Source organism: Dendroctonus ponderosae, unplaced genomic scaffold (genome assembly GCF_020466585.1).
Source record: "Dendroctonus ponderosae isolate FM_Combo_2020 unplaced genomic scaffold, Dpon_F_20191213v2 Dpon_F_20191213_3, whole genome shotgun sequence".
Classification (NCBI taxonomy): Eukaryota; Metazoa; Arthropoda; class Insecta; order Coleoptera; family Curculionidae; genus Dendroctonus; species Dendroctonus ponderosae.
The window spans coordinates 116,709-140,292 of NW_026018508.1; the positions used below are offsets into that span (position 1 = coordinate 116,709).

The window sequence follows — 23,584 nt, forward strand, 5'->3', positions numbered from 1 at the left end:
TTTATTGCCCTTGCAACGTTTGATTCCAAATCCTGTGAAGAAACTTGCAAGTGTTCTAAGAACATTGATACAGTCCAATCCAGTGAAATCAACAGTTCGGCGCAAACGACAACCGACCGCAATTATTGGGTTAAAAGGGTTGCAAGCGCGCACAAAAGTTTAAATACGTATTTTGAGCGGTTTCGGATAGGCTAGTGTAGATTGGAAGTACCTATATTCTATTCCTCACAAACTCTGAGTTATTTCTTGTGGGAGTATTATCGTTCTAACTAGTCAAATAAAGTTGTGGGGGAAAATCAAATAACGGTTCAAAAAGTTGTTAATAGCTCCGTATTGGCTTAACCAAATTCAACACTTAAATTGCAATTGAATAGCTCTTGATTTACATTAACACCTACTATAAAATATTGGCCCATATAATTGCCACTTTGGCCGCCAGAGGGCTCGTTATAAAAAGTCGTCAAACTTTTTCGATTTTCTTAATTTTTTTAAATGGAATGATATATATTTTTTTAGCTGCTTAGAAAGAGTATGAAAAATGAGGCAAAATAGTGAAAACCACACACCGATATATTTGTACAATACTCTTGATGTAGAATATTCATTGTAGAGAGATTCAAGAGCATGATACTAAAACTAACAAGATAAGCCCACGAGTCGATTGTCTTCTGTCTCTCATCGGTATAAACGGCCGAAGGGCTGAGGCTGAGAAGCACGGTAAATCTATGCATGAGTACCTATATGCACTTGTAGATACTAGATACGTTCGCACGTGCTTACTTGCAATAACAAACTTAATTTCTATAATAAAAAAACAGTTAAATAACCGTGTTTTGCAATGGTGCATGGGATGTTCAAGTAATAGCAACCGAAAAAGCAACAACCCTTCAGAGTGCCGTTTTTTTCCTTTGACAAGAATAAGCAAGTTTGCGAAGTTTGGTGTATCAGCGTTGCCACATAGCTGTAGGACTGTTTAATGTTATGTAACATCGAAAGACGAAAGACGAGATTACGTCAATGGTCTTGAGGTTGTCTGTCATAAGATCGCTTCTCGTTCTCGTCCTCAACACACACTATTTTTTGGTAATCCATAATAATACAAGTCACCACTTAATTTCAAACAGGAATAAAGTTAAATTAATTACAAACATTGAAAGTTTTACTACGTTCATTTATTATCGTCGGCTTGGGCATTGCGCTCAAGTAAAAATAATAGCAAACCTACATTGGTGCAACACATGGTCCTTCGAGTCCGGATAATTGCCGGTAATTCGCAAGCTTTTAAAATCCGCGAATCAGGAACTACACGAACTAGAAGAAACATTTAAAATACGAAAGCGAAAAATGGTCAAAATAGTTAAATAACTAACCTTAATTGTATTTCATTAAACAAAGGAACTTGCAATTGCATGCAAAAGGACATGCAATTTTACTTTATTAAAAGTACCTATCCACTAACACTCTAAAACCAACCATTCTTACAGTTTCCATGAAATGAATAAACAAAATACTTGAATAAATCATCATCCGCCCATTGACAAATCATAAATAGCATACATAGTTTATCTATCTATACCGTCATAATAGATTAAATCGTTAGGGAAATAGATTAAAAAGTATGCTTTGCTAATAGCCGCCGTCCATTTCTGTCTCGCCGTGACGTCATGCGTTTCTCTTCAAAATTCGTTCGGCAAGTGAGCTTATTTTGTTAGTTTTAGTATCATGCATCAAGAGGAATTTCATAAACAAATGATCAAATGTTACAAGACGGAATTATAAAACATTCCATATTCACCATAGAACTCTCTTGTTTTAATTGTACCAAAGAAGGCAAACGCTTCTCACAAAACAAAGTGGAGGCTTGTAATTGATTATAGAAAATTACAAAAATGAGAAAACTATCGACGATCGATATTCACTACCTAATATCTCTGATATATTAGATAAATTAGTCAGATGTCAGTATTTTAGCACTCTGAACCTTACTACTGGTTCATATAAAAGACATGGTCACAGAAAGTATTCCTGAAACAGCATTTATTAAAATATTTTGTGGGTTGGAAGGTTATTACAAAAAATGTATCAAAAAATTTGCAAAAATTACAAAACCTCTATCTAATTGCCTAGAGAAAAATGTCAAAGTCGCTCATGGCAAAGCTTTTTATCTGAAGGACCCATTGGATCAGATTTACCAATTGCTGAATTTTATTTCAAGCACAGCAAGAAAATTGTACATTTATTTAGAACAAAAAGGAGGGTATTTGGAACTTCCTGGGGAAATCCGCTATGAAGTCGACCTTATATCCCATAATGCACTAATTCCTGGAAGTTCGTCACACAAGATTGAAAAGGACAAATCCAATTAAGTTCAATTATCAGAGTATTTGTCTTTTATTTTTCTTCTTGCATCACAATCATTGCTGCTGACTCTCGATCCAATCTCCAAGCTCTTTCCACTCCTAATGGGGGGGGGGGCTTTCAGTCCTCTCCAGGCTGTAAGTGTTAGTTGGAGGTGGGACCCCCCCTTTCTTCTTCCTCTTCCTACCAATTGCATACGCAAGCCGTACATTAAGCTCAGCGGAATACAACTATTCAACAGTAGAACAGGAATTATTAGTAAATGTCTGGAACGAAATATTTTAGACCCTATCTTTTAGGTCGAAAATTCACAATCGGTACCGAGCATAACAATGGCTTTTTTTTCAAGAACAGAACCAAATCCGAAATTGGGAAGATGGCAATTGGAATTTGATTTCACCATTCATTGCAAAAAAGGAAAGCAAAACTTAAAGGCCGATGCTTTTTCAATACCACCCAGATAAATTAACCCTACAGAAGCACCAAAATCACCATCAAATAAAAACAATCAAACACTTCTTTAAATCTCAGCAAAATTCTTTTAAACCAATTCAAAAGGAAAAAGAGGAAAAGAAAAACAATTTCATACATCCAAATTAGACCACCTCTTTAACAACCAATTTAAATAACTCCAGGTGATTCCAAAAGCAATTCACATATGGATACAACTTCTGAAAAGGCACATTCATTAAGTCCCAGTAAAACCGGAACAATACGTACATCTAAATAAGATTCAATTTTAGGCGCACCGTATGTCAACTGAAGCGTAAACACTTAAAATCCAGGCAATTTTTAAATGGAGTACGAAAGAAACATCTTACGCAATGATAGACCAATTGATTGATGCTATCAAAATAACTATAATGTTATGAACACACACGAAGTTCCAACGTCAGGAGAAGTCCAAAAGCTTCTAAAAGACCCGCACCCGCTACCTAGCACCCGAAAGCTGCCTGAGTCAGAATATTCTAAGAAACCTTAAAAAATTATTCCAACAAACTTGTGATTTCTAACACCTTACTAGTCGCCGATTCTAATGAACAAAAACAAATCTAAGAAAGGAATAACGTAATACATTATATTGGCTTAAGTTAGAATGAGACGTAATAAATTTCGTTAATGCTTAACAGTGAAACTTGTAAAAATCAAAATATGAAATAGAACCTTACAAATTAATATACAGGGTGGGACAACAAAAAGATCGCATCCACATTTATAACTCTCCTGGTAGATTTAGAAAAAATCGCTCGAACAGGTCAACTTTGAATTTTAAGGGGACTGGACAGCTTATCTGGTTGGCTATAATTGCATTATACAGGGTGTTTCATAAACAAGATAATACGTCACACTTTTGATATTCAAATGGAAACCTACAAGTTTTATGTCATTTTTAGATCCTGCCAGAAGTTTGTAGTAAATTTGGTACAGCATATCCTATACGCATCTTCAACCGTTTAAATTTTATTTGCGCTTGTTTTTGTATAAATGTTGTGGTATCGCAGACTGCCGTTTCTATGGATGCCTCTGGCAGTTTAGTCAAAACAACGAGTCGCCGTGAAGTGTCAGTGTGAGCTTACACGTTTTCTTAACGTAACTTGTACAGTTTTCATTTTATTAAAATCTTCCATTGGCCGAAGTTTGCAAATAATTAAAATTTATTTGGAAAGCTGAAGTTCTGCCAGAGTTACCGCCCGTTTATTTAAGCAGTTACATCCAGACGGAAATATTAGCATGTCAAATATCTCTCTTCAATGGTTTTGATTTTATTTTAAATTTTACACCCTTATGTAATAACTAAATTATCGATAGGTTGAGACGCTAATTATGAATCAACACCGTAATAAACCGTTTTTAAAAAAGACAATTTTATTCAGAGCAACTGATACAAAGATCTGACCACGACAAAGGTCTCGATCAGAATAGTAAAGCTAAGTCATACAACTGCGAAGGTAAACAATAAAAGCACAATCAGCAAATATATAAGTACTGACGGTGAAACTGACTAAGCTAAGATATACTAGAGGTGTGCAAAAGAAGTGCACATAACTCGCTAGACAATTTCAGTGAAATACCCTTTTTACTCGAACTTAATTTAAAACTCGAAACTCTTTGAACTAATAATTGCTGGGAATAACTAACTCTACATGATGATTCATAGCAAATTTGCTACATTAAAAAATTTCCCTTAAATTAAATAAATGAAGTATTAAGCAAAAACAATACTTATTAGGCAAACATTATGGACTTCGGAATGGTGTGCGTTTTCCTCCACACAGTAATACAGATTTTGCTAAAATCTTTTGCGGACATTTAATTAGTTATCTATTGATATTTTTCTGCACTGATGTGTAATCTGAAGCTCTTCAATCGACTCTGGTTTCTAGTCATCAATTTTGTTTTTCAAATAACCCCAGAGAAAAAACTCTAAGAAATGTAAGTCCGGGGAAATCGGCGGCCACTTAATTGGACCTCGCCCACCAGTCCACAGTCCACCCACCAGGAAAGTTGTGATCCAAAAATTGCATTACAGGAGTCACATAATGGGGTGGTGCGCTATCTTGTTGCAAGTGGAAATGGTTTACATTATGGTTACGGTCGTTTTCTATTATTTCCGTGAATATTGGATCTATTGTATTTTCCAGTATCTTCAATATAACTCGCCCGACAAGTTTCCAGGAATAAAAAGAGGTCCTACAATATTATTTCCTAATATACCTGCCCAAAACTGTTCTCTGAAGATGTTGGAAATCAACTTCTTTAAATAAACGAAGGTTTGAGTTACGACAATTAGGTCTATTAACAACGCCATGTAAATAGAAAGTATTTTCTAGCATAAATGCATTTATTTGAGCAACCGTTTCAGCAATGAATGCATTTTTTTGAGAAGCAAATACTAAACAGCCAATGTCTATTGTTGAGCAACCGTTGACTCATTTGTTCGTAAAGTTCATCTACAAGTTCTATTATGTAAGAATGTAATTTTTAACTTTCAATATTCTTTGTATTGGCGAGCAAGAAACTCCGGAAGATGTCGCCTGTTGGCGAGTACTTTGGCTACGGAAGATGGGTATATAACTAGCTATACCAAATTTACTAGAGGCTTCTGTCAGGATAGAGAGATGACATAAAACTAGTAGGTTTCATGTTCAGATTCCTTTTAATTTTCAAATGGGTGACATAGAATCTTGTTTATGAAACACCCTGTGTAATGCAACCATAGTCAGCAAGTGCCCCCTTAAAAATAAAAGTTGATGTGTTTGAGAGTTTTTTTCTAAATCTATCGGGATAGTCACAAATAGGGGTGCGACCTTTTAATTGGCCCACCCTATATAAACCAACCACAACTGGCTATGAACCAGTTGGACATATAAGTATTTATTCCTTGTCAAGACAAAAATTCCTCACGATAATAAAAAATTTTTCAAAATTTGCCAACAACCGCGTACCGTCTCAACGAAAACTCAATTGAAATATGTGGAAAAATTATGAAACACCACATAAAATTACAAGTGACAATGCTTCTACTTCAAAACTACCTTAATCCAAGATGTGTGTAAAATATATAAAATTGAATAACATTTTACAAGACCTTACAAAGTAAATTCAAACTGTCCAATTGAAAGATTTCATTCAACCGTCAAGGAAGCCTTAGTCTCCGTGGCAATTACCTCTTAGAAAATGTCCATGAATTAATTGATATTGATATATTAACGACTTAGCAGAAATATTCAAGGAATTAAATGAAAATGTTTAATCAAAAATGAATGTGGAGAAAGCGAATGCGCTATCAAAATTAAACAAAAACCGCGAAGATGACCCGGAAATGCATGAAAATTCCAAACAACTGATAAACCCACCACACAAGGTGTCCAAAAATTTAAATCCTAAATACCAAATTCAGGCCTTTCAAAAATGAATGGCATCCAAAGGATACTAGAAGAAAACATTTGTAATTTCAGAGAATGGTAATCTTGATGCTATTACCCCTTCTAGTTGTAAAAGTACAAAATTGAAAAAATTGATAATCCAATACTACCCGTGAATGAAGGAACGAGCTATGTTGTAACAAAATGTCATCAAATTTATTTTCACGTAAATTTGACTTACATTGCAGAAAGTTTAAAACTTACAGAAAAAATATTTCCTCTACAAAATTATAATTATAGTATTCTACTCGAGAAAAAAAAAAGTTAGTTGTTTGGTCAAATCAAAACAATAAAATCCTTTGCATCATATTACTCAAGCAAAATAACAAAAAGAAGATTGCCCAATTTCAATGAAAAATTTAATAAATACCTCTACGGAAGTGTAGATGTTGACAGCAGAGGAACACTCGAAAACTACATAGGTAAACGTCTTTCAAGAAAACTATGATACGCAAAATAATGACCTCATTGCAACCCAGGCGAGTATTAAACGTTCATAGAAAGACATAGACGCGAGTTATATGTTTATACCAGAACAGCTAAACTGTAAAATAATAAACATTGTAAGCAGAGTGGACACCTGCATTTCAGCAAGAAGTGCATTTTTAACATATAAACGTTGAGTCAGAGATGAAATAAGATTAGTTATAGTAACATACGTTGGAAGATCGAGATATTGCAACTCGTCGCTTTAAAATAATGATTTTATTTTCTAAAGTATTTTTCTTTCGGTGGTACGAAACTTAACTGACGCAGTCGGTAAAGATTTCAAACTCGAACGAAACCGACAAAAATCGCAAATCCAGTCACAACCACAAGTTTGTTCACCAAGCGTCCATCCAAGTTCCATCCAGGGTGAGGTCAAACTTCGACAATCACCTCTTGGAACTAGCATAGTCGTCTGGGAATCCTCACTTCGGTTCCTGTAGACAGTAGTATAGGAAGCAACCATGAAAATCCTTCTTCTGAGACTGCTAATGTAAGTGCTCATTTTATTTCACCAATTGAAACCTCAAATTGATTTCTACAAAAGGCAGTTTGAATTTATTTCGCTTTTAATTCAAATTAAGGTACTATGCATTTTTATCGCAACCCTAATTAAGAATTTAAATCGTAGTTACCGCAGAAATCTTTTTCGACAAATTTATTTTCTGCGTTAGTAACTAAACAACAAACAAACCAACAAAATTATATGTAACAAATCTATTATTTGGAAAATATCTAAAATTTATAGGAGACATTGGTCTCCTAAGATTCCAAGCAAACAATATTACTTGATCATCAATTTCCACATTCCACCTTTTGAATATAAAACTAACTAGTTTATAGCTAGTTTGATATTCAAAGATTCCACCTGATTATTGTTCCCAGTCACCAACAATCCAGCCAGCCCTAGAGAACAAGAAGGGTGAAGGACGGCCAGACACGTTACACATTTCACAATAGTCGTAACTACATTACTTTTACAATATTTACACTTCTTTGCGACCTCACATTTCCCGACATTTTCTTCGCCGGCCATGATGACAAGTGATGAATGTTTTGTTTGTAATAATTTCGAAATTAATTGTTTTTAAAAGGCACAATTTCAAATTAGTCAATAAAGTTGTAAAGTCGATATTTCAGTGGATGTGTTTAATTTCTCTCTTTTAAATGACAAATAATTTAGGTTTTTGAAAATTTTGCAAACTGATAATTACGTTAAATTTCATGACTAATGTCGCACATTTCGAGAGCTACTCAAAATTTCAACATAGGTCAATCACGAAAGTTGCGCTAAAATATTATCAAACGTTCTAAAATATCAAAATTATATAGGCTGTTCCACTTAAGACAACGACGCTGAGACCTACTACCGCATTAAAAGAAAGGGTTAGAAACTCGAAAACATTTTCTAATAAAATAGTACCTACAAACTAGTTTAAATGACGTATATCCTGTTCATATCAGACTATGAAGGCTTTCACGGCCTGTCAAATCACATATAGAAATGTTTTTCGTGCTTTGAAGCCGTGGTCCATGGGAATTTCTTACTATTTTATGGAGAAATTTGAGATTGACGCTCTGGACACCTAAATGTTGGATTCGATATGTTGATGACACTTTCGCTGTTTGGGGCCATGGTTTGGTTGCACTTAAAGACTTCCTGATGCACCTCAACTCATTCAACCCACAAATACAGTACACTATGGAAGTGGAGAAGCATGGGCGACAGCCATTTTTAGACGTATTGGTAACCAGAAAAACCAACGGAAAGCTGGCCCACACGGTGTACAGAAAACCGACGCATACCGACCGGTACCTGCACAGTGGATCAAACCATCATCCCAGTCAAAAGAGAGGAAAACCTTCACTGAATGAGCCATAAGAATTGGCTAACCATCTGAGTTAGAAAGAGTATTGAAACACCAAGAAAGGGGCTTTGGTTGGAATGGATACAGTAAAAACGAGTTTAATAGAGCAATTCGACCAAGAAACAGTGGAGGTCGTCCGGAGAAAACAGATACGCATGATGAGCGTAAGGGTTGGGCTTGCCTCCCAAAGATACATGGAGTCACGGACATTATCGGCCGGATACTGGGGAAACACATAGTCAAAACAGTTTTTAAACCAACTCGAACAATCCAATAGACATTGAGATCGGCCAAGGACAAACGGGATCCTTTATCAGCACCAGGAGCCTACAGGGTTCCATGTAGTTGTGGCAGAGCATATATCGGCACCACAAAACGTAGTGTAAACACAAGGATCACTGAGCATAAAAGAAGTTGCAGATTAAGGCATACAGGAAAATCAGCAGTAGCGGAGCATGCACTTCCAGACGGCCACCAAATACCTTTTGATGAAGTGGACATTTTGCACCAATCTCAACGGTATTACCCGAGAGTAACCAGGGAGGCCATTGAGATCTTTAAAGATGACAACAATTTTAATAGGAAGGAAGAAGAAACGGCCCTTAATCCAGATTGGAAACGGCGTGTGCGCCAAAACCATTGAAGCACCGCCAACTCCTCGCGCATGAGCTCACACGGCCGAGTCGCATAAATACGACAGGGGATCCAGTAGTTGAACCGAATTTCAGAGAGACTTGGGCCTGCAAACAGTCAACATCGTGCTCGCAAAGTTCAGTGTTGGTGCTAGAAGTTTTCTTGAGTGGTTCTACTATACTGTGTCTACTTCTGGCCAAGTTGCTATCATTGTGCTTCTCAGCGTTAACATTAACAGCTGACAAACAAGGAGACATAACATTTGTTTTGACTGTTCACAGGTTCAGGAAGAAACCATGGCGCCGCTCACAACGGACAAGTTTGTGAGAAAATTTGAGGCGATGGAGGCCAAACTGGAGGCTACTTTGGAGGCCCTTAAAAAGGCCAATGAACAAGTGGCCTTCTGGCACGATCGCGCTCAGATCGCAGAGACCCTGATGGCAGCCAGCAGACCTGATGCCACCAGCGACGAGGAAATGGAGGAAGGCACAGCCTCCTCCAGTGACAGCGAGGCGGTTCCAATGGGAATAGTGGACCGTCAACGGACTCTTCTGACGGAGAGGGCTTCAAAAGCCCAAATCGCCGTCGGAAGAGGAAGAGAATCGGTCCCATGTCCTCCAGTGAGAAGGACAAATCAGCTAAGAAGTGTGTTTTGTCCACAGGGAGGAAGCCACAACCCAGAGATCCACGCAAAGCAGCCCAGGCAGCCCAGCAGTCCCGAACCAGCATTCAGCAGCCAACAAGCGATGTCACGAAGAAGCAGGCCACCCTTGCCGCCCAGCCGCTTGATGACGAGGTGCGGAAAAAGCAGGTAACCCCTGCCGCCCAGCAGACTTCAGCAAGGAGGACAAAAATCCCTCCAATTGTCCTCCGAGAAAAGAATAAATACGACGAGATCACCAGAAAGCTCATGGACGCAGAAATAAACTATGGCTGTGGCATAAACACGAAAGAGGAGTGAGACTCACGCCCCAACCGAAAATGACTACAGGAGGATGATTAAGATACTGGACAACAATAAGTACCAGTATCACGCTAATCAGCTGGAGGAGAAACAGCAGCTGAGAGTAGTCATCCGGGGTGTAGTCAAATCCTGGACCGAGGAAAAAATCCGGGAGGAGCTCACTGTTATTGGATTTCACCCCACCACAATCGTCCGATGGCGCAAAAATAGACCGCCCATTCCGGTAGTACTGGTCCTACTGCCGAAAACCGAGAAGATCATATTCGAAGTTCAGGCTCTCGGAAACCTGCGTGTGAGAGTGGAATCTCAGCACGGAAATACACAGCTGACACAGGATGCCCTGCAAAGCCAGTGCAGAGGCAAAAACCGAGCCAGCAAGCCCAGCCAACAGCAAAGCCACAGCCACAGTCACAGCTACCAAGAACCAACATGAGCTACAGTTCGGCAACAAGGAAGAACCTGCCGCCCCAATAAGCCCCCCAACGTCAACAAGGGGGCAAAACCGGCCATGAACAGGCCCAAACCGTCCAGGCCATGCAAGCACAGATGCAAACGTTCATGGCCACGATGCAATCCCAGATGATCGCATTGGTGAGCGATCATGTCTAGACTGCTCCGGCCCAAGTCACTGTGTGTCGTCTCATGGAACACCAGCGGAGTGACTTCTTGCAACGACATAACGTTAATGTGTGCCTAATCCAGGAAACGTTTCTAAAACCTGGAGATAGGTTCACACTCCGCAACTACAGGACACCCATAGCAGACAGGCCAACTAGGGGCGGAGGCACCCTAGTCGCAGTGAAAAGGTCCATGCCGCAATCGAACAAATCGAAAAGTTGGAGTTCAAAGTCGGGTCCGTATACGTCAGTCCAAGCGCTACGTTGTGTCCCGAGGATGTTCAAAGGCTTTTCCCAGATGACAGACCAACAATACATGGCGGGGATTTCAATGCTAAAAACGCCAATTGGGGATGCAACTCTAACAACAGCAGAAGAATTATGCTCTCAAACGAAGCAAGAACCACCATGTTTGAGATAGCCGCACCCCAAGAGCCAACCGACATTGCTCAAAACGGCAGAGATGTCATACTTGACATATTCCTGTACAAAAACGCAGGAAAACTGTCCACACCCGAAGTGCTTCAGGAATTGTCGTCGGACCATTTGCTCATAATAATGCAAATCGGTCCGAACCAAATAGATGGAGTCACTGCGACCAAAAGGACCACCAACTGGCAGACTTTCCAGCAAATATTAGAAAGCTCCAGCAGGATCCAGCCGCCCACTACAGGAGAAAGCCTGGACCAGTCAGTGGAAAAGCTCACCAGGGACATCCAACAAGCCCTGGCAGCTTCAACAAGACAAACCGTCGTACCGGCATACCAACTGGACCAAATCCCTCCCTGGTGAAAAGCCAAAATCAGGAAAAAAACCGGATGCGACGCAGAGTCATGCGAACACAAGACCCATACCAAAAAAGGCAAGTCAACGCCTCCAGGCTGCGATCCAGGACGATTTTAAGGAAGTCCGATCGCAGCTCTGGGATACTCGCATGGATGAAATTGAGGCTGATGAGACATATAACGAGCTTTGGAAAATGGCCAGGAATGTCAATGCAGGACCAAGGAGACTGATACCGCCAATCCTCGAAAATGGAATCATCACTATGGACCCTAAGGAGAAAGTGGAGCTCTTTGCCAACCATTTAGAGCTCCAGTGCACACTGAACCTGGTTGACTATCCTTCCATAGAAGGGGAAGTGGAAGATACAGTATCCGCCCACTTCCATAACTGGCAGCCAACAAAAGCCAGCAGAGTCACCAGCGAAACTATCCAGGGCATCATCAAAAAGACCAACAGAAAAAAGGCCCCTGGACATGATGGCATTTCAAATGAGGTCCTCAAAAAGCTACCAGAAACAACAGTTGAGGACCTCACCACAGTGGCAAACGCAATCTTGGACCTTAAGTACTTCGCAAACACCTGGAAGAAGGCAATAGTGGTATTGGTTCCGAAAGAACGAGCGAACAGGAAGCTGTTCAAGTCCTACGGGCCCATCAGTCTTTTTCCCATGATGGGCAAACTTATGGAGAGGTGCATCCTGAAAAACCTCCAGGATGCAATAGAGAACAAGAAGGTGCTACAGAATGAGCAACATGGATTCAGGCCGGGGCACGGCACTAACACACTCACCGCCCGGCTGACGACAAGTATCCAGCAGAAGTTAAACCGCCGAAACAGTCTAGGATCCGTTTTCCTAGACATGGCATCTCGACAGAATCCACAAATGGAGCAGGAAATGGAAAATGGAGTTCAATCCGGCGAAGACCCAAGCCATCGTCATCACCAACAAGAGGACTCCACTACCAGACCAGCTAGTGCTTGCAGGACAGCGGCTACCCTGGAGGTCTCAAATAACCTATCTATGACAAGCGACTAGTCTGGCACGACCAGATGACAGCAACAATCACCAAGGCAAGAATCCTGCTCCAGGCTTACTATCCTATGCTGAGAAGTAAGCTCTTCCTGCGCACAACGGTTAGAGTTTACAAACAACTTATACGACCGGTGCTGACCTACGGATGCCCTGCATGGTCCACGGCCAGCGACTCGCAGAAGCGCAAACTGGCAGTATACCAGAACAGAATACTGAGGATAGTAGCAAAGGCCCCATACTTTGTCAGGAACACCACCCTGAGAAGAGACCTGCAAATAGACCTACTGGACCACATCCATGGCTTAACATCAAAGTTCCTGGATAGAGCCCGGAAAAGCAAGAATCCCACCGTCAGGGTTTCTTGCATCAAGACGTTCAACTGTGACCGCAGACCTCTTCCTGCGGGCACAGTCTAAGAAGCAGACGTGGACCACACGCGATGACCAGTTCCTGCACCACATCGAGAACCATGGCTAACTCTAAGTTGACATATGTTAGTGTAGAAAAAGCAAGCGAGGCTGTAATAAGTTAAGCTAGGTTTATATTAAGTACAAATGATGTTAGCTTTTAGGAGCCGTAGATAAGCAGCAATAAGAAGGAATGTAATCCTTAGTTAAAAATTAAAGTTGTTCACATTGAGTGGTTGAACCAGTCTTAGTCGGAAAGCACGGGAGATCACTTCGGCCACTGCCTCATCGCCTTTGATAATGTTTACTGCAGTTGTGGACGAAACGTCAGGAAGAAATTCCCATGGACCACGGCTTCAAAGCCCGAGAAACATTTCGATATGTGATGCTGTTCAAATTTGGACGATTTTAAAATAGACATCACAACAAATAAAATTACCACTTATAAACTTTCGAAATATAATAAAAGTAATCTTTGCCAAAGTGACAATTGTTCGTGAAAAATGAAGGTCATTTTTTGAAAAATGTACAAAAACTCTTATGGCCGTTTGCACCGTTTTATATTAAAGCCAAGCTTACATAAATCAACCTTAAAGATTAAGCTCGGCTTTAAAGTAAACGGCTTGCACCGTACCAATCTGTTGTTGGCTTTGTTTAGCCGGTGTCAAGCAAATATGTTTGCCATATGTGGAATTATGACCGTTTGCTGCCATGATACACTACATGTATTCATTCTATTTATCTTTACATTCGAATTTTTTCGATTGAGAAGATAGATCGAGGGATCCACCTCAGTTTAGAACACGTTTAAGACAAGATAGAGTGTTGTCCAACCCAACGTTCATATTTTATATACAACAATTTTTATTAAATAATTGAATTGAATAGGTATTGAAATTTTATTTTGTACTGAAAGACCAAAATTTTAAAGCAAATTTTCGAAATAATTATTGAATTGTTGTAGTGTAGTTTTGCGGTGATTTTGAAGATTATTCTTGGTGGTTTGGTTTCATTTTGCAATTGACCAATATCAATTAAATAATCCAATTCATTTAAATTTGTGGTGGTTTTGTAGAACTCAAATACTTCTTAAAAAGTTAGTTCCTCCAAGTCCTCCAATGGATTATTTCGGTTGTATATCGTCATTGGAAGTCCAAATTCGATTTTCTCAAAGATATCTAGATCGTCTTCAAATAGGTAAAAACAAGTTTCGAATCCATTGTTTTCGTTATTTGTTTGTAATCGTAATTTTCAGTATTGTTTACTATCGCCACATGTATGAGCAAGGAAAACGAAGGTTAGAATTTACGGCTTAACACCATAAGCCACCAAAGTTGACGGCTTAATTTAAGCCGAGCTTTGAATGCTGTAAGCCTGGTTTACAATGTTGTGCAAACCAATTTTATTTTAAAGCTGTAAAAGCATTTCAAAGTTAATTTGAGGTCAATATGTCAAAAAACGTTATATACAATAGATTTTGTATTAGCCACAACTCTGCCATTGAACGTTTCGCACCGGTTTCAGCTACTAATCTGCATCCCCATTTCACCATTTTCAGTGTTTCGGGTTTAAATTTTATTTTTTCTTAACGTCGGATCGATATTTTTTTTTCAAATAAATATTTGCACTAGCTTACTAATTGAAATTTTCCTCAAGCTTAGGTGTGTGGTAAGGTACTTTCTATTGGTCACCTTTTGACAAATAATTCGTTCTTCATTGAATAATACGAGAGTTTGCATCAATTTTTAGTAGAAAACGTGAGGAATTTCTGTCTATTTAAAAGGCTATAATCTTGAAGTAAAATACCCACCGAATCGGGCCGTAAACATAAATCCGCCTCACTCATATAACCTGTCATTAATTGTTGTAGCAATTGTCATTATTGTAGCAATCGATAAGCTCCAATGATTGGAGTTTGGCTTATTTTAGACTCTGTGCCCATAGTGAGCCTCTTCGAGGCAATAAAAAAGTGTCGTCTCACCTGACTTTGAAAATGAGTTTTGTGAGTTTCTGTGTGTTGCAGGTAATGTATCACTTGCTGCTCTAGACGTAAAAAACGATTGCCATCCGCAGATTACGCTTCGAAAATATTGACGAAATCTGAAAAAGACACATTTAGACATTGTAGATAACAAATTCAATTTTCTTCTATTGTCTTCTCAGAAAATGAGATATGACTTCCTCTACTTCAAGCGGTATGGTTTTGTAAACCTGGAAAAGTGCCAATCCAGTTAAGCGCCCTTCTGCCATTGAATGTTAAGCTAGTCCGGGATCTCGCGCAAAAATAGACTGACTGATTCCATTGTTCTTAATACCATTATTGAGAACAGTGGAATCAGTTTGGGTTAGTTTGCACCCATGGAATGCAAATTGAATGTGGATCTTTTCTGTAGATCACTTTTGCACGACACATCCAACTGTTTCATAAATAAGGGACTTTATGGGTCAGTTTAATGAAAATTAGAGATTTCCGAGAAGATAAGAGGAGAAAATAATGTGGATCTAACTATGGCTCTACACAACATATCCAGCTGAACAGACTCAAGGATTCATAAAAATTGAACAGGGATCTGACAGCATATAATTTAGCATGAAAAAAACCTATTCTACTCCATGATTATAACCGACAAAGACCTGTTTTGTTTACGTCGGCCGTACACTCGTTTGAAACAGAAACTTGTGTCTGAAAATATTTGCTTGCAACCAAGTACTTTCTAGAAAGCAGTCAACAATGAAAAACGCAAATCGAACTGCAAATGGCTTATCCAAAAGAACGATATAGCCAACAATTATAACATCACATTAATTATCTAGTGCGTTGCCTTCGGCTAGTAAGTAAGGGGCTAAATATCGCTTATTTTCCTTTAGCAAACCTGGCTAAATATTTAGTTTGGTATGGGCAGTGAACAAAATATGTCCTCACTCTTTTGTCCACAGGCGGCACATACGACGATTTGGTGCCAATAAGGCAAGTGAGCTGGCTTATCCGTTATCTCCTATCTGAAAAAATAAAATTCTCAATTCGGAGTGAATCTTAATTGTTTGTTCAAGTGAAATGGAGGATGCGAAGCAGCTCGCAGAAGTCTGGTAAATATGACTTCTCATCTAGGTTGAAATCAAATAAAAAAAAAATCATTTAGGTTGAAACGAGCTAAGTTTTTCCATAAGACGCTGAAGTTAATGGCATTTATTATTTATTTTTATTTCGTATGTTAATTTCTAATAATTGAGCTTTGGACTAAGTTTCTGTAATATTAAGTAATGTTTTTCTTACTTTCCAGGTGACACGATGCAGTCTGTGGCAATACTGAAATTACTTTTCCCTTTGAGCTTTTTGAGGGTTTTAGTACTTTCAAAATATCTAAACATTTAACGAAGTTTCGGGTAAAATAGTGAAGGTTATCGCAAATGAAACGGCGGAACGGTTGCCAACATTCAGGGTTATGAGTCATAAGTGTGCAAACAATGTGCGGTGCAGTGTCTCTCTAACTTCAAATTCCATTTTTACAGAAAATTTATATGAAAACTATGTGAATAAAAAGTGTCATTTTGGAACGAATATTCGTATTCTCGAACGCAATCGGCTGATCCCATCGTGCAACGGCAGTAGAACAAGCCTCTTTTGCTCTCAATTCTCGAGGGAACACATCGTTCACTTGTTTTATAACTGCACTTTTTCGAACATCCATTTTGTCAACACGAATTTTACGACTAATGAGTGTCTAAAAAAATTATTTTGTGAAGTAGCTTTTGAAACTCAGGAGTTTGTAAAATATGAGCTATCTAATAAGTTTACTAACAGAAAGTCCAGATAGCTTGTATGGAAAGGTCTTAACAAATTCTTGGATAAGTGTTTGGAATCCTAAATTTTTTCTCAGTCCAACTTTATTTATAACTCAATTGTTACAATGTACGATATCCAACAGTCTTAAAGTATAAATAAAATCCTAGCTATTTACACACAGTTAAATTAATTACTAATAGTTAAACAATCGATAGTGCGCACCGCAACTGATTCAAACAGTTCTGCACGATCTCACAGAAAGGACTTACGCCTCTCGGCAGCCCACCCAGCCGAAGCCATAAGGCCATGTATGCACCACACCCAGGCAAACCACCAGCACCCGCAATCGGGGATCGGTGACATTCTGGCAGCTCCTAACTTATATAACCTTAATCCATATCTTAACCTATATGACACCTTAACCTATATCTTAACCTATAAAACCTAGATCCTAAAAGTGCAATACTCATCAGTAAGTTCCAATCAGAAAGAGCACCGCTAGTGTCCGTCAAGGGTCCGACATACGCACAGATCTCTTGACGCTCATCCAACCTGACCAAAAATAAGCTCATACTACCCTTGCGCTCTAACATTAGAACGCATCGCGGTGCTGTCCAAGAGCGGCCACATCCTAGACAGGGCTACGACCGAACCGCCTCTTCGCCGAAAGCTTCAGGACTCTGCCCCAGGCACTCAACCACACCCAGAGACGCCGGTCTCAATACTGGACCAGAGCCTCCGCCGCTCGTCTATCACCGAGGACCTCATCCGACTTCTGACCTGACCTTTGGTCATTTGTGCCGTGATCCCCATCCAGCTGGCTACCTCATCCGCGACGACTGCACCAACGGAGCCCATGCGAGCTTCCCACTGCACTGTGACCCCCATACCAACATACCCCATCGCATGCAACGCCCTCTGTACCCCAACAGCTTCCGCAGACCGTAATAAAATAATCATTCATTGCAAGTAAGGCATCCCTAGAGTCCTACCACACTACCGCACAATCACCACTTATACAAAGAGCCTCAAATCATCATCTTGCCAATTGCTGCGATTTTTATGTTATTAACACTCTTACCACCCCATTCAACCCATTCATCACTAACCTTTGCACACTCGCTCTTACCTACACACCACACACCAATAGCCCCTTTCTCACGCGCAACTGCCGCATCACACCACACATTCCAAAAGGTATTTTCCCCTGAATCGTCCTTCCTCCTGCATCATTTTGCACCGGCTTATGGGGAGGGATCCGTTCCGACTCCCTCGTCATTTTCACCTTTACTCTGCATCCGTACTCACTATGAAATCTATGCCTGCCCAAATACTCCAGCCACACCGGGGGGGGGGACCATACACCACCTGCAGGGCCTCCGAAGAGATCGTCCGGTACGCCCTTACCTCGGGAGTCGGACGCTTTGCCCCCCCATATTTCAGACGTATACAAGATTGCACTCTTTACCACCCTCTCATAAAGCATCCTCACAATATTATTCGCCGTCATTCCGCTCCTCATAATCCCTCGAATCTTCCCATACACTATACCCACTCTCTGTCTCACACACTTGGCATGTTCCAGGAAGAGCAACTTGGCGTCAAGCACCACGCCAAGAAACGTCACCATTGTGGATGGGACTACCCTAAGTTCCCCAGTGTTAAGCACAGGAGGCCAGATGTTGCCTATGGCCGCATCGCCAGCCCACGTTTTCAGTTTCTCCTAGACCAGCAATTCTTTCAATCCAACATCCTTTCAATCTTCTTTGCTCACTCGGCCCTAAGCAGCGCCATCTGATCATCCGCATAAGCCTGGGTCGCCAGCATTATCACCTGTCACTTCTCTTCCACCCTTCTTCACACACATTCTCTCTATCCTATCGACCGACCGGAACCATCCCTCGATGCCCTTGAGCCATAGAGTGGGGCCTAGACTCGATCCCTGAGGACAGCCTTTCCCAATCTTACATCGCCCCCTTCCACTCGGGACCACTCTTCCCCGCAAAACGCTCCACCATATTCTCACCAAACCACTGCCAACCCCGGCCCTTTCAAACCCCTGAACCACAACCGGGGCCCACGCCATGTTGAAGGCGTTGCTGATATCTAGCAACAACGCTTTTCTACCCTCTTTAATTTCCTCTACTAATCTCGCTACTGCATCCACAGTGCCAACTCCCTTCCTGGAATCGTGAATTGTAGTAGAAACAATATAAGAATTAGAATTACTAAATTTATAAGCAGCTGGGGCTTCAGTTAATAGATCAAGTGACCGCATATCTTTGCTGCATTATTAAAGTCGTTTGTTAATAAAATATCATTATTTTCGATTTGAATTTCGAGTTGTTGCCTTTTTAACACTTACAATTTAATTGAGTACCTAGTTTAAAAATTACATTTTCATTTATACGTTGATTACTGCTATGTTCGGACTCATATTATGCAGACCAATCTTACCTACAGCGATCAAAAACATATATTTTGTTATTGTTAATAGGGCATTCAAAAAAGATGTGGTTCAAACTGTGTATTTGACCGCATTCGCAACTCAGATTACCTATAACTTTGATTTTGCGCAAATGTTGATTTGTGGAGCAGTGTCCGTACGCATACGTATTATTGTTGTGATATGTCGTCTATTTTTATATGGTAGTTTGGCAAACCAATTGACGTTAGGGAACGTTTCCTGTAGGGATCTGTAAGAGGAGCCTTTTTTTATAGTTATCTGTGCCCAGTCGTTCTTAAATGCCTGAAGGATATTATCTTTTATTTTATTTCTTATACAACTCTCAACATTTTTCTTTGAGGCGTCTGCATAAATAAACTTATGTGAGTTTTTGTATCTTGAAGTAGTTGCTAAAAATGTTTGTGCAATGTCCATTTCATCCTTTTTTAATTCCAAATTGAGCGTTTTTATGTTCTTTATTTGATTTTTCATGCTGATGGAAACGGTCATAACATGGAAAGTTTTTATGATAGGATATTTTTTTGGTATATTGCAGGAACGGTTCAAAGGCCCGTACTATTATCGGTATTCTTTGATTAGACGAGTTTTGTAAATAATATCTTCTTGAAATTGTTATAATTTGAATAAGTGGATGCTGTTTTATTCCTATATGTTGTGATAAAAACTTTGTCGCTAAAATCTTTCTCCTTTAGGATAAAGCTATTTCAGAGCTTTCTGTCAAAAGAGCGTTCGTGGGTGTGGATTTCTTGGCTCCTAGGCAGATTCTTAAGGCTGCAAATTGATCTCTATCTATCTTTATGTTCAATTTCTTTGTTAGGTTAAAAAAATTGATCCGAAATCCACGTGTGACCTGACTAGTGCCCTATACGCTGTCAACATTATCTTTGGGTCGAACCCCCACCAGACTGTGGAGAAGGGATTTAAGAGATTACATCCTGCCATTGCTTTTTGTGTAATTTTTTCTACGTGTAAGTTCAATTTTAAATTTCTTTGTAACGTTATTCCAAGATATTGAACACATTCTCTGTACGGCATTTCGGGATCTAGTATTTTAATTGGGTCTAAATTATTTTTCCTATTTCCTCGGGTGAAACAGAATGCCTCGCATTTTTCTGGTGCTAATTTTAGGTTAAAATCCTCTAATTTGCTATTCAGTATATGGAGGTATTCCTTTATATATTTAACCAATTATTTTATATTGCTTCCTTTAATAGATATAACAAAATCAGTGGCATATCCCAAGATTTTTACTTTTCTATCAGTTTTGAAGAGGTCCTCTGTATATATGTCGAAGAGTATTGTACTGAGTGGTGAGCCTTGTTGTAGCCCAATTGCGGTAATTTTTGGGCCAGCTAGCTATCCATCATTTCTTTTTATATATAATTCTTGGTTTTTGAGAATTTCTAGGACTAAGTTGACTAATTCTATGGGTACGTCCAATGTTATCATTTTTGTGTATGGTTTATATATATTTACATGGTTGAATGCCGATGTGATGTCTAAACATATCGCAATTAATGTTTCTTGGTTTTCGAAGGCGTAGTAAATGTGTGATGTAAGTAATGATATCAATTCCCATTCCTTTTCTGAAACTAGTCTGCATTTTATAAAAAAAATTGTTTGTTTTCTAGTTGCCATTTGATCTGGTTCTTGATTAATATCTCTAAGGTTTTACAAAAGTAAGATGAAAGAATAATAGATCTAAAATTATTGGTGGTTTCGGGTGATTTTCCTGACTATAAAATTGGGATGAGATTGTAATTTTTCCATTCCTTAGGTATGGTAGCAGTAGTTAGACATCTGTTATAGATATCTAATGGGGATACTTTAGCCTTTAAGGGCAGTTTTTTTATTCGCAGGTATGGGACATCATCTAGCCCAGGGGCCGATAGTGATTTATTCCCTAAGCTATTTTCAAATTCATCCATGGTAAAAAATGTAACGGGTTGCTTTATTTTTTTTATTCAAAATCTGGCAAAATGTTGCAAATTGCAAGATCATTAATGATTTCTATTTTTTTGGTATCCTCTATATTATGTTGGTTTTTCACCTTTATGTAATTGAATAGGTTAAATTTGTTTCTGTTTAAGTTTTTTATTTTTGACAAAATGGTTGGTCGCGCTGTGGTTTAAAAATTCTCCAGCAATTCAGTCCTTTATTTTTAATATTTTTCACTTCGACGAGGTGAAGGTCAAATATTTCCTTAGCTAGTTTTAAATGTGAATATTTACCGATGTTTTCTAACGAAATTAATTTCATTTGGTCACAATAATAAACAGTGTACTTATCTTTCGAGTCATATTCTACGTTAGGTTTTAAATTTGTGCGCTCCATATTGGAGCCATTGTTAACATTAAGGCTACTTCCAGTTTCCGGGGGTTCAAGCGGGACAGGGGATTGACTCCTCTCCCGTGTCCAGCCCCACTGTCCATATTTACAACCACACTAAGGTGTGGTTGTTAATCAACAACTTCCCAATAAACAACTATAAGCTATGTCGTTAGTTCAAAACAATCTAGGTTAAACGAAAATCCTACTCAGCATATACAGTCACAAATCGAGGAAGGTTAGTATTAATTACTAGCTCGCACTTCTAAGTGTAGCCAATATACTGGACGGCTTCGAAGACGAGAATGGTCCGCGTTAATTTCTTTATTATACAATGCTCTAGTAGTATTTAGTTTGTCCTTTCTGTAAATTATTCTTATAATATAATTTTGAATAACTTTTAATGGCCTTAAATTAGATTCATAAGCTCCAACCCATATTATAAGGCGATATCTAAGTAATGATTCTACTAACGATTTGTATACTTGTATGAGTAGTTTTCTGTCCAAAAAATCTTGAAGGACACAGAACTTATGAATGAGTCCTCGAACGTTGCCTGTCAAATAGTCTACATGTTCTGTCCACTTCAAATTTTGCTCCACTATGATTGCTAGATATTTTACCTTTGACACAGCCTTAATTTCAAAATCTGAGTTTATTTGGCTAACCAGGCTAAAATGTGGCCTATTGTTATAGTGAAAGAAATAAAATGGGTTTTTGTGACATTTAAGGATAATTTATGTAAATCTAGCCATTGTTTTACCACATCCATCCCATCTATTGCCTTCCTTTTGACCTCATCCCACGAAACTTCCGAAAAGATCAATGCTGTGTCTGCAGCATAGGATATAAGTTTAGCATTCATATTTAACCCCAATAAAGACTTAATTAATTTTATAAACAACATGGGCCCCAAAATTGTTCCCTGTGGAATACCCATCTTAATGTTTAGTGAAGAACTTATTTCGTTATTGACTTTAACATATTGTTTTCTGTTACTTAAACAACTCTAAAAAATCTCGATTCCCGGACTTCTTACACCATATTGTCTCAAAGAATTAATCAATTGATAATGAGGAACAGTGTCAAAGGCATTTGAGAGGGCGAGGAAAATAGCCAAGCATTTTCAGTTTTATTTAGGTTATTAATAACTTCAGCTGTCAGGCTGCACATGGGATCAATTGTACTGTAATTCTCAACAAACCCAAATGGTTTGTCCTACAAGATTTTAAATGTTTTAAAAAAGTTTACTAATCTGTCCTTTAAACGCTGTTCTCACAGTTTTGCAAAGTTATTAATTGAACTGATTGGTCTATAATTTTCTATGAGCTTTTTTGAGCCTGACTTGCGTACTGGAACTATTAAGGACTGTTTGAATAAATCTGGAACTATTCCAGTTTTGAAAGTTACATTTACAATATAAGATAGGGGAACTAAAATATTTGCGTTTGATGATTTAATTAAGTCATTAAGTCAAGTCAATCAAGTTAATTAAGAGTCATTATTCAAGGGGTCTATCTATCTGGCAATTTCCGGCTCTGTGGTTGGGTACATATACATGGAAGCAACATTCGACCTGGCTTCATATGTATTACTATCTTTTTTGCCATTTCAATGCCAATATTTACAAAGTATTTATTGCAGAAGCTAGCCATGCTTGCGTTGTGGTCAAAAGAGATGTTATCAGTGTTATTTATGGAGAAATTTGTTTCTTTTTTGTTATGGTTAAGATTAGTGGCACCATTAATTATCAGACTATGAAGGCTTTTACGGCCGGTTAAATTACATTTAGGAATGTTTTCCGGGCTTTGAAGCCGTTTGGTCGACAACTGGTTTCGTGGTGCCGATGTATGCTCTTCCACAGCTGCACGGAACTCTGTAGACTCCTGGTGCTGATAAAGGATCCCGTTTGTCCTTGGCCGATCTC

At 38.9% G+C, this 23,584-nt stretch overlaps 1 protein-coding gene across 3 annotated transcripts in view; it reads right to left on the minus strand.

Moving 5' to 3' along the window:
* Positions 1-14,969: 14,969 nt before the first annotated feature.
* Positions 14,970-23,584, minus strand: part of LOC109542504 (tachykinin-like peptides receptor 86C) — a 183,591-nt gene continuing 174,976 nt past the window's right edge. For 2 of the 3 annotated variants that reach the window (XM_048665277.1, XM_048665279.1), the window contains exon 9: positions 14,970-15,178. In XM_048665277.1, the coding sequence (XP_048521234.1) occupies positions 15,004-15,178 (175 nt within the window). In that variant the 3' untranslated portion in view covers positions 14,970-15,003. Of the gene's footprint in view, positions 15,179-21,436; positions 22,021-23,584 lie in introns of those variants that run through there. The other variant, XM_048665276.1, reaches the window with a different exon arrangement.